General features: G+C 43.5%; 1 protein-coding gene across 2 annotated transcripts in view; it reads right to left on the bottom strand.

Annotated features, from left to right (window-relative positions):
• Window positions 1-7,336: 7,336 nt before the first annotated feature.
• Window positions 7,337-12,533, bottom strand: part of NFS1 (NFS1 cysteine desulfurase) — a 28,870-nt gene continuing 23,673 nt past the window's right edge. For both annotated transcript variants that reach the window (XM_074970399.1, XM_074970400.1), the window contains exons 11-13: window positions 9,271-9,354; window positions 9,043-9,132; window positions 7,337-8,370 (exon numbers count right to left, since the gene is read on the bottom strand). In XM_074970399.1, the coding sequence (XP_074826500.1) occupies window positions 8,307-8,370; window positions 9,043-9,132; window positions 9,271-9,354 (238 nt within the window). In that variant the 3' untranslated portion in view covers window positions 7,337-8,306. The remainder of the gene's footprint in view (window positions 8,371-9,042; window positions 9,133-9,270; window positions 9,355-12,533) is intronic.

Raw genomic sequence — 12,533 nt, 5'->3', positions numbered from 1 at the left:
GGTAGGTGAGCACTGAGCGTATTCCCCCTGGTGCTGGAACTAGGGGTGCTGGGGGTACTGCTGCACCCCCTGGCTTGAAGTGGTTTCAATTACACACTGGGTTTACAGTTCGGTTCAATCTCAGCACCATCACTATAAAAATTGTTCTAGCACCCATCCCCTCTCCTGTCCCCTCCCTCCTGCCCAGAGCTGCCCTTCAGCCCCTCTCCTGCCCCCTCCCTCCCATGTAAAGCTGCCCCCAGCCCCTCTCCTTCTCCCTCCCTCCGGCATGGAGCTGCCCCTCTTCTGCCCTCTCCCTCCCTCCCTCCTGCATGGAGCTGCCCCCCAGCCCCACTCCTGCCCCCTCCCTCCCATGCAGAGCTGCCCCCCATTTTACACATGGGTATAGTGAAACACACAGAGGGGAAGTGAATTGCTTACAGTCAAGAACAGGGGTAGGCAACATATGGCACGCGTACCGAAGGCAGCACATGAACTGATTTCCAGTGGCACTCACGCTGCCCGGGTCCTGGCCAGCGGTCTGGGGGCTCTGCATTCTAATTTAATTTTAAATGAAGCTTCTTAAACATTTTAAAAACCTTATTTACTTTACATACAACAATAGTTTAGTTATATATTATAGACTTATAGAAAGAGACCTTCTAAAAACGTTAAAACGTACCACTGGACCACGAAACCTGAAATTAGAGTGAACAAATGAAGACACGGCACACCACTTCTGAAAGGTTGCCGACCCCTGGTCAAGCACAAAGTGAATCAAGTATCACTAGTTAGAGAACTGGAGAGTGCTGACTGCCAGTCTCCAACACTTACCAATAGACAATACTGTTTTAATAACAAACCTCATGTCTCAGCTATTACAATATTTGGCACTTAGGCAGAGTTCTCTGGCATAATGCTGTAATTATGTGTACAGACAGCTGCAGCTGTCCACACTCACTCGCCTGAAACTCAGACTCAAAACTACAGTCACACGTATCAGCAGGGTTATTCATTCGAAATGATTTATCGACAAGATGACAACTTTAAGATAGCCACATGTTTAGTGCATTGAGCCATTTCTTTTCAATCATATTTATTTCCATGCTGCCTATTTTATGTGTTTGTTTCTGTGACATGTAAAGAGTCAAGGTTCCTGCCCTGAGCAGCTTACAATCTAGTGTATTTTTCCAATAAATATGTAGCTTATATTTAGTGTTTTTAAACTTTATTTAGCTTTTACAAAGCTAACTTGATTAATCCTCACTCCCTGCTGGGAGGTAAGTAAGTAAAAATCATTTTATGATGTGGAAACTCAGACAATGCAAAGTTATGCAAGAAGCAAAGGTCACCTAGCGAGGAAGAGAACTCATTTCTCTGCCTCCACAGCCTGTGCTCAGATGCTTGGTTTACTTCAGCTTCTCAAACCACTTAAAAAGGAACATTTACATCTCGTATCTCAGTTAAACAGGAACGATTTAAAATACTTCGGTTACGGCAGGTTTGTCTTTATTAAACCAGTTGCAATAAAATAGGCAGTTCTAACTCACTGAAAACAATAAAGGCAGCAAAATAAAGTGCAGCAACTGTACATGGTTCCTGGTTCCTTTGTCGTCTTCAATAAATAGCTGGTTTTCCCCCAGAGCTGTTTTTTTCCAGCCAGCCCATTACATTATCCATAAGCAATCTAGGCTCTTCTCTGCTCCCCTCTCACCCTGACTCGGATTCATTCCTTCCCTATTTGAATGGGCCTTTTAGACAGCCAAAATTTCCCCTCTTTTAAATATATACACACTGCTCCTTTGATCCCTGTACTTGTAAACAGACCTTCCTTTCTAGGGGCCCCTGAGCCCCTCTCCTCTCCACGCCACCCGCCCCTCATAGAGCTGCCCCCGCCCTGAGTCCCTTTTTGGCAAAACTGGGCATTTGTCCCATTTGCTCTTGCCAACTGATAATGGACAAATGCCCAGTTTTGCCAAAAAATTCAGGCCATCCGCAGCAGGGCTTAAAAAGGGGTCTCTCCAGGCCTAAACAGGATGTATGGTCACCCCAGACTATAGTAAGAGCTGCCCAGGGAGCCTGGGCAGCTGTGGGGAGCCCGGGCCCCTTCACCTGCCCTAAGCTAGGATCTGGGGTGCCCGAGAGCAGCCCCCGGCCTGTGTCCCTGCCCCCCAGAGCATGCCATCCAGGACAGGTGGAGGGTCCAGGGCTCCCCACAGCAGCCCGGGCTCCCTGGATAGCTCTTACCATGGCTCAACTTCCAGCCAGGGCAGGAGGGAGGGCCATGGAGGGGAAGGGGAGGAGTAAGGGACGGGGGCCCATGCTGAGGGTGTGTGTGTGCAGGGGTCCAATGTTACTTGTGCCCTGGGCTCCAATAAATCTTAATCCGTCTCTGAGGGCAAGGAAAGTGTGCCTCAGCCCCTGCCACCCAGGGCTGGAGCATGCTCAGTGCAAATAGAAACTTCCATTTAGCTGCCAAATTCTAAAATGGCTTTATGGAGCCTGTGTAATCCAAGATTTTCAAAGGCTTATACCTTGGCTAACATTGGGCAGATATTCATGGGAATAGACATCCCTAACACCAGGTCAACCCCTTGCCAAAATTCAAGTCCCTGCTCCCAAGTATGGAGGCATTTGAGCTTCTAGAGTAAATGATTGTAACCTATTGCTATCCTAATCTAAAAAATGATTTGTGCTGAAATAACACTCTCCCCACTCCAGCCTGAGGCTGATACCCAACAAGGAAAATTTCAGCCCAAATAATTAAAGTTTGGCAAGGTTATAAGCAACTAGAAACAGGATATTATAATGGCAAGTGTCAGGAAACCTGAAGTATAGGTGTTACTCCCAGCACTGCATGCAAATACAGAGTAACTAATTCAAATCTGTTTAATCCCTCATTTATTTACCAACAAGGGAGTTAAGTATGGCTGTACAATGTAGAATGTACAATATTGTCATTTTAACTTCAGTTATTTCAAATAATGCCTCACATTGGGGCGGTTGTTAGTATATTCCTGTTTTGTGAATTTAGGCAGCTCTACAGGGCCAACATTGTAGCGGCTTTTAAGATATGTAAAGTAATTCTATACATTCATACAGATATTTCAGAAGTTTCATGAATTAAGTCTTTAGTCATCTCTTTACCTGTTTATTCACATACTGTATGTGCTCTGTAGCACATTCCCTAACTGCAATATTCTTTGGTAAAGGTGCACAGCGATGGGACATTGGTCACACACTGGCCTCTACGGGGTTAATAGAGCCCTAGGGAGGCTGCGCAGGAGGCAGCCAATTAGAGAAGATCTGAGTGGAGCAGCCAGTCAGGGCATGGCAGGCTCATAAAAGATCTCTTGGGAGAGCCCAGTCAATTATCTCCTGGAGCTTAAGGAGAGAGGATTGGGTGCCTGGCAGGAAGAAAAATGTTAGCTCCCTTGACAGACCAGTGCTGCTAGCAGGGACCAGGGGAGCTCGAAAGAGCTCCTTCTCAGCTGCTGGGATTTGCAGGCTGAGGCAAGAGTAAAGAGGGTGCTGGGGCTGCAGGGAAGTGGCCAGACAATTGGCTGTAGTCCTGCCACTTCTCCAGTGGCAACAGTTGGATTGCAGCACTCACCCCAGATGAGGGAAGCAGATTGTGACGTGGCTGGAGGACTCTGTCATGAAGAGGAGGGATGCGGGTCCAGGAGCAGAAGTGATGAGGGGGCAAGGCACCACCAGGAGAAGGCATAATGACCTGCAGAGCTAATCCCCAAGGTAGTCAGCAGGAGGTGCCAGCATGGTGAGTGGAGCCCTGTTACACACACACGCACACACAGAGAGCAGCAATTCTTAAGCTTTTGTCTCATACAATTGTGTTGGATTCTGTCTCATGGTTTCTTTGTACCAGCCATGCCTATTTGTTGCTTCAACCGATTATCTCTCATGTAATACAAAGATTGTAAGCAACCAATGGCAAGGATTGTGTCTGTATAGCACAATGGAACTTGCATCCATGGCTGGAGCCCCAAAGTACTACTACAGTAGTATGAATAAATAAAAATAGATGAATCGAGAACCCTTATCAGAGGGTCAATTTCCTGGGTACACACTCTTAATGTTGTTTAATTGCAGCTTAGTTTTCTCTTCAAATATTATTCTTGTATGAAATAAAACTGTTAACTCTGAAGCAGTTTTGAAACTAGAATGAAACAAATGTCAACTGAAATTTAAAACTATGATGATTTTTAATAACCTGTAATGAAGTTTGACCAATTTTCTTCAAACACTGCAAAAAAATTCTTCCTTGCTGTTGTAGAGAGTCCACCAATTTTCAGGACAAATTAATTTTCTAAGACAAAGTGGAGGTAGATGGCTAAAAAGCATAAAATAGGGCTTTTACAGTGGAAGCTGGTGGCAAATTACAGTAAAACAAAGATGATAGCTAGTTCTTTGAGAAGGAAGAACTTAACAGAAAACCACTGAGTTGCTCATGGACCAAAAGATTTGGCTGGTGGGGGTGGGGAGATGATTGACACTTGTTACTGAAAGAATCAGCTGCGAACAAAGTTAAAATTACAAGCAGTGTGTTCTTGAAAAGCCACCTTCCTCCTGAAGTTCTGAAGATACTTACATGCCAATCAAGTCACCTCTCAGTCTTCCCTTTGATAAGCTAAACAGATCATGCTCTTCAAGTCTTTCCCCTTATAAATTTTCTGCATTTCATAGCAATCCCTATAAATGTAAAGTTATCTGCTTCCCCCTTTTTCACTTGTATATTGCTTTTATTTATTTCTAATTGCTGCCTTCTCTTCACCACAGAACCAGGCTGGGCTTTTAACCAAACCTGTCCTGTTCCTTGATTGTGGAATAGTAGCTTTTTGGCCATCACCTACACTCTTCTTCAAGGGTTCCCACTTTCATTCACATTTCTAATCATACCAATTATACTCAATTTTCATCAGTGTTGGGAAATTAACCTTTTTGAAGCACCAAGTACATAACTTGCTTGGACTGTATTTTATTTTGGTCATGATCACTGCTCCCGAGGCACCCATCAGCTTCCAGTCCAGTGATGAATTCATCTTTATCAGTCATAATGATGTCCAAAATAGTTACCTCACATCAGGAGCAATAATTTTGTTAAATTACCATCTATAATTTTTAGAAACCCTCATGATTTACTACTAGTTGCAAGAGAGCTTTAAGCATTCATCTCCCAAACTGAAGTCCACACATTATAGACAAGTGCTTATGGAATAACTCACCCTGTTCTCCAGTTTGATTCAGTGATCTGTAACAGACCCCTGCCAGCACCTCCTATCTGGGCTTTGTTAATTAGGACATTGATCCATATGCATTCAAGAGTCTGTGGTTCTGAGTTATCAGTAACTCTGAAACAGGTAATGGAGTCTAATGTAGAGTGCCATGCTCCTTACCTTTCCTAGACAGGATACAACTAGTGATTTTTAGCATTACGCAAATCATCCCTCTAGATTTCAGTAATGCCAATTATATCAGATTTCTTCTTGCCAGTAAGAATTTCTAATTCTTCTTACTTGGCACTCAGACCCCTTAGCACTATAAGCAATTGAAATTTTTTTTTTTTTTTTTTTTACACATTGTTCACAATATGCGGAGTTTGAGCGTGTACCTTAGCTCTGTGTAAGTTCCAAAGCTTGTCTCTCTAACAAAAGTTGGTCCAATAAAAGATAGTGCTTTACCAACCTTGTCTCGCTAATATCCTGGGACCAACATGGCTACAACAATACTGCACACATTATTATTAAACACTTTGAAATATAAATCCATGAATGGAGGGTCTCTTGTTGCCCAAACCATTTCATGCAGTACTAAAGTCTCAGTCTTCTTACTTCAGATGTTACTCATGTTCAAGTCTTCAGGGCTCTTTTCAAATGATCAAATCCATGAAGTATCAAGGATCCAAACCATATAGTATTAAATCAGAGCAGCTATATTAAGGTTGAGGAGTCTGACTTCTAATCAAACTCTAAGACCTCCAGAAAGGAGACATAACTCACAAAAGCCTTTGGCTAAGATTTGGGAGTTTGATCATTCTAGATCCTCAACGGCAGAGTAGGTGGTGGTTTACTAACCTACTAAGTGTCTTTATAAATTGTCAAGCTGCATAATCTGTTGACAATATTATATGTGGCCTATTTTATGTATGTAATTTTACTGGGAATGGTATTGTTTCGGGCTGCAAAATCTAAGGGCAAAGTACAGCAGATATCCATTGTCTATACCATATGCAGAGCTACACCTGTCACCAGAGAGAGTGCCATTCATGGAACAAATGCAGATTATTCAGAGACTTGCAGGGAGTTTCCAAGAGGAGAAATCTGAGCACATCCCCTTCAGAACAGGCTTACACTGTTTTAAGTTGTTCATCCAAAATTCTGGATCCCAAACACAGGCCTATAGAATAATTAACCCCCCAATTTATATCTGTTTTCCTCCAAATGTATAACTGAGAACAACCAAGTTTAAATCTTATTTATTTTTTGCAATGCAGGAAGTGGAACAATTTCAGAGAAATGTTTTTATAACATGCTAGGAAGTGTTACTACATGGCTACTCAGACCTACATGCACAAGGTATATATTACAACTCTTCTGAAAGCCAGTTATACATCAAGTCTTTACACATTTTTTTGAAATCATTAGCAGTTTTAATGTTGGAATGGGAACTTGTAAAGCCACCAACCACTTCAAACAGAGTGATCCAAGAGTATCTACACTCATTATGAAAGCACAAAACTATTCTCCTCGGTGAAACTGATACAACACAAGTCTGCCTGATCAGAGTTTGCAGGGCTCTGCAAGGCACGCCACCTTGCAAAGTGAGATTTAGGTTCCAGGAGACAGCTTTCATGTCTGGGGTTCAGCCTCGAGATAGCCAGGAGATGGCCCTCTGCTGCCCCCAACAGGAGATATGCACTGTCAGTAGGAAGCCTAGGATCCAGTGGCTAGCACAACATTCATCTGTGAACCAGCAACCTTCTAAGGAGTAGTTTGCATACAAAGCTGGGTAAGACAAAGGCACTTTATAATATAGGGTTAAATTCCCTATCTGAACAACTTAAAAGAAAGCAAGAAACCAAACACTGAAATTTAATTCAACTTAGCCAGGTCCATTTTAATGAACACTTTCCCCAATGTCTGAATGGAATGGATGATGTTCCCATGACCATCTCTAGTAACAAAAAGGGTGTAAATCTGGAGTGTCAAGAACTCTCCTCAGAGCTCATCTATTCCTACCTCCTACCTACAGAACCAGTTTGGCAAACTAGAATATGGGGAAGGCAACAAGCCCCATAAAGAAATTAGGATGCTATTGCCCATGGTCATATTCTTGATGGGTCGTGGAGAAAGACTCCATCACCAAGAAAAGAACAGAAACAGTATTAAAAGCATGTCCATGCATTAGACCTGGTGTCTTTTCTGTCTCACCACTCCTCCTAAACTAAAAGCTTCCATTTCCACTGAAGCCAGTGTATCCTGTTCCATCCTCTCCACCCCACCCCACCCCAAAATACATACAACTTTTCTGTCTTTACTTGCAAGTAGACAGACTGCATGGAAAGAAACAACTGATACAGACAGCAAAGTGCATCATCCTATCCTAGATTCTGGAAAGGCGGAAGAATGTTTTGGGTTAACACACATTGGCCTGTATGACGATCAGGAGGGAAACAAATGTAAGAAGGTAGAACTGCAAAAATCAAACTAAACCAAACTGCAAGAGGCAAAAAGCTTTTGTTCAATAGGGAAAGAGGCTCTTAACTGCAGATATGAATGAGCCTGGAACATATAATTAACACAAGTATACACCATTCTATAACCATAAACTAAGATTTGTTTCCTCTAGAGGTGCCTTCTGTAAGTAGAACTATCTGAACACAGAAAGCAGGTTGCTGTTTGAGACTAATGTCACAATCAAATCAAAATCAGAGTAAGTGAAACAAGGCTCTTGGCAATAAAAATTTACCAAACAACTGCTGTAGCACGTGTGTGGTGCCAAGCAAGGCGAACCTCCTCACAGAGGGTCTCTTCTGCAGCAAGAGAAATCAGGGTTAAAGGGCCCAGTTCACTCTTGCATCAGAAAATGCAATTCCAAGGAAGCTAGGTCACAGGGCAAGTTATCTTGTGCATAAATACGTGTGAGAGATTCGGCTTCATCTCAGTTTTGGTTTCTTAGATTCTGTGTTTAGACTCCTACAACCAGACTATGTAAAAAAGCAAATGCCACATGGACTTTTCTCAGGAATGTACAGAAAATGCACTTTAATCCACATCCATCTAGTCCAAGGTTACAGCTCAACTGCTTTCCTAGTGCTGGGTCCATTTAATATTTTTGAGGTCAATTCCATCCTGCACCATTTCCCACAGTGGACTGTAAATAGAAAAAAAAAAAATGAGAGGTCAGCTGGAATGGCAAGGATAATGGTATCACTGACAGCAATCAACCACAAATAAGCTGCTTCTGTATCTGTCCAAGGAACCTGACGAGCAGGAAAGAGATTTCCCTACCGGGGGAGGAAGGGCAAGTCTCCCTTTTCCCCCCTCCCTTCCCCCACAGCACAGGTTGACTCAGTGACTGGGAGCTGCAGGAGCGGCATCGGGTATCAGTGGTGGCAGGATTATTTCCTGTACATTCACCCTCCTCCCCTCACAGCTCCCACCCTCCTGCTCTTCCTCGGTCTCAATTTCCCCTGCTCCCTCCTGGGCTCCAGGCCCTCGTGTCCCACCTCAGTAGCCAGAGAGATGATTATTTTGGCATAGGGGTTCCATTAAAGTAATATTTCTTGTCTATTTTCTCTATTTTCAGGTGATAGCAACCCACTTGGGTGCCAGAGGAGGCCCAGGATTAACCCCGGTATTTACCCAGAGAACTGGGAAGCTAACTTTTTGCATGGATTTTCACCCATTTTTGAATTTCTGTAAAACACTGCAATTCCCACAGTTTTAAACACAAGGAAATCCAGGGCCTTACAAATTCCACATAAGCTTAGAGGAAATGTACAGTAATTCATTGCCTTTTAAGTTCAGTTAGGAAGTAGCTCACCTCATCTCCCTCAGTCTTTTGACATGCTGTATGCACTTCTGCACTGTGTAATCTATTTCTTCTTCTGTAGTGAAACGACCAATGCCAAACCTAAAAAACAAAACAAAGATGTACTGTGTAGGTGCTAACATGGTGCACAGGTGGGAAGGTGGCACAGGAGAACAGAGTCTACTCTGAGCGTAGGAGAAGAAACAATTTGAAAAGGACAGCAAGGGTCATATCACTGACCTTATGGATGAGTGAGCCAAGTCTTCATCAGTCCCAATTGCTCTTAACACGTAGGACGGCTCCAGAGAGGCAGATGTGCAAGCACTAAGGAAAAAGGGCGAGAAAGAATTGTGCCCTCTTCTTTTTCACTTAGAGCTCTTATACTAATGAAATTTAACATTCTGTACTATCAGTAATTTCTACTGAAGAATATATGATTTCTAGACTTTAAGTATCACCATAGGTCTCCATGGCTCTTTACAAAACACATAATTACCCTAGGTCCCTGAGGGGAGAGAGTCAGTGGAAAAAACGGAGATGACACAGGCAAGTAATCAGCAACTGTGGCAAGACTGGGGATTCCAGAAGTAGCAGAAGAGAAGGAAGGGCAGAGGGGAGGCAGTAGCTGGGAACAAGGTTAGTGAGACAGCAGTTTGAGGAAAGAGAGTGCAAATATGCATATGGAGACCTCCAAGTCTGACGAAGAAATAAGCTGGAGAGGACTGCAGTAGCACCACCAGGGCAGGAGGAAACGGCTCCTTCAGGGAGAAATCTGGCTGTTAGTTACTTCTGGCAGCAGGCAGTGCTCTACTCTGGCTCCCAATCCTGCAGCCATAGAGATGGCAAACCAGTATTCTGCACTGGCAATAAAGGATGAGGAATCCCCCGCAAAGATGAAGGAGGCCAAGGCTGCAAGGATTGCAGCCACCACTCCCAAGAGGAATCGAAGGGTGGTGATGATTGGTGATTGCCTTCTAAGGGGGACAGAGGCATCCATCCTCTGGCCTGACCTGGCATCCCAGGACGTATGCTGCCTGCCAGGGGCCTGTACCTGAGACGTTATGGAGGGATTGCCAAGGATCATCCGGCCTTTTGACTACTAACCCCGGCTGCTCATCCATGTGGGCACTAACAATAATGCCAGGTATGACCCAGAGCAGATCCAGAGTGATTACAGGGCTCTGGGAGGGAGGGTGAAGGACTTTGGAGTGCAGGTGGGGTTCCCCACTATCCTTCTGGGCAAGAGCAGGGGCCTGGGCAGGGACAGACACATTCTGGAGGTAAATACATGGCTGAGCGGATGGTGTCACCAGGAAGGCTTTCGGCTTCCTCAAGCATGGGATCCCGATCTGAGAAGGACTGCTGAGCACAAATGGGGTCCACCTATCCAGGAAGGGGAAGAGTATCTTCAGATACAGATTGGCTAACCTGGTAGGTGGGCTTTAAACTAGATTCGACAGGGGCAGGAGACAAAAGCCCATGGGTAAATCCAGAACATGGAGCTGTGGGTGAAGGGTTGGAATCTGGGGGAAACATGGACAATCGTAGAGGGGCAAAGGACAGACAAGAAGGGATATTGAGGGGAAATCTAATGAACACCTGTGATGTCTGTATCTGAATGCAAGAAGTAGGGAGAATAACCTGGAAGAACTAGAAATACTAGTGAATACTCACAATTACGACATAACTGGCATTAGAGACTTGGTGGGATAATTCCCCAAGACTGGAATGCTGGTATAGAAAGGTACAGCTCATTCAGGAAGGACAGGCAGAGAAAAGGGGGAGGAGGTGTTGCCTTGTATATCCAAGATGAAAACGTTCGCACTGAGGTTGAGATAGAAGTGGGAGGCAAGTGTCTGGGTAAGGATAAAAAGCATTAAAAAAAAAAAAAAACACAACCAATGGTGATGTCATTGTGTCGGTCTACAACAGACCACCAAACCAGGAGGAAGAGGTGGCTGAGGCTTTTTATAAACAATTAACAAAATCATCCAAACACAGGACTTGGTGTGATGGTGGACCAGACATCTGTTGGGAAAATAATACAGCAGGGCACAGATTATCCAACAAGTTCATGGAATGCAATGGAGACCACCTTTTATTACAGAAGGTGGAGAAAGTGAGAAGGGGAGAAGCTATTCTTGATTTGATTCTGACAGATGAGGACGAACTAGATGAGAATTTGAAGGTGAAAGGCAGCTTGGGTGAAAGTCATCAGGAAATGACAGAGTTCATGATTCTAAGGAATGGTAGGAGAGAAAACAGCAGAATAAAAAGACAATTAACTTCAAGAAAGTAGACCAGCACACTCAGAGAAGTGGTAGGTAAGATCTACTGGGAAGCAAGTCGAAGGGAAAATGTTCAGGAGAGTTGGCAGTTTTTTAAAGAGACATTAATAAGGGCACAAGAGCAAACTACCTCAATGGGTAGGAAAGATGGGAAGCGAGGCAAGAGTCACACAACAAGCAGAAAGTAGGTTAAATTACAAAGGACAAATATAAAAAAGCAACACAAGCATGTAGGGACAAAATTAGAAAGACCACAAAACTATATTAAACTAGCTTATAGAAAGGGTAACAAAGCATTTTACAAATAACTGAGAAGCAAGAGGAAGATCAAAGACAGGGTAGGCCTGTTACTCAATGAGGGGGAAAGACAACAGCAGAAAATGCAGCAATGGCCAAAGTTAAATGCCTATTTTTGGTTTTGTTTTTCAAAAATATAGCAGTGAGTGGACCACTAATATAGTGAACATCAGTGGACAAATGCAAAGTACTCCACTTAGGAAGGAATAATCAATTGCACAAATACAGAATGGGAAATGACTGCCTAGGAAGGAGTACTACAGAAAAGGATCTGGAGTTATAGCGGATCACAAACTAAATGAGTCAGCAATGTAATACTGTTGCAAAGAAAACAAACATAATTCTGGGATGTATTACTAGGAGTGCTGTAAGCAAGACAGGAGAACTAATTCTTCCACTCTGCTCAGCACTGATTAGGCCTCAACTGGAGTATTGTGTCCAGTTCTGGGGACCAGGAAAGATGTAGACAAACTGGAGAAAGTCCAGAGAAGAGCAACAGAAAATAATTAAAGGTCTAGAACACATGACATATGAGGAAAGATTGAAAAAATTGGGTTTGTTTAGTCTGGAGAAGAGAAGGGGAGGGGGAAAGAGGAGATATAAGTCTTCAAGAACATAAAAGGGTATTATAAACAAGAGGGTATTAAATTGTTCTCCTTAACCACTGTGGAAAGGACTTAATGAGCTTAAATTGCAGCAAGGGAGATTTTAGGTTAGATATTAGGAAAAACTTCCTGTCAGGGTAGTTAAGCTCTGGAGAAAATTACCTAAGGAGGTTGCTGTATTTCTGTCATTGGAGGTTTCTAAGATCAGCTTAGATAAACCCCTGTCAGGGAGGGCCTCGAGAATACTTAGTCCTGCCTCAGTGCAGGGGACTGGACTGGACGACCTCTTGAGGTCCCTTCCACTCCTATGATT

The sequence above is a fragment of the Natator depressus genome, chromosome 13 (assembly GCF_965152275.1).
Source record: "Natator depressus isolate rNatDep1 chromosome 13, rNatDep2.hap1, whole genome shotgun sequence".
Classification (NCBI taxonomy): domain Eukaryota; kingdom Metazoa; phylum Chordata; order Testudines; family Cheloniidae; genus Natator; species Natator depressus.
The sequence above is the reverse complement of the archived record's forward strand: the minus strand, read 5'-3'. Positions and strand labels throughout refer to the sequence as shown.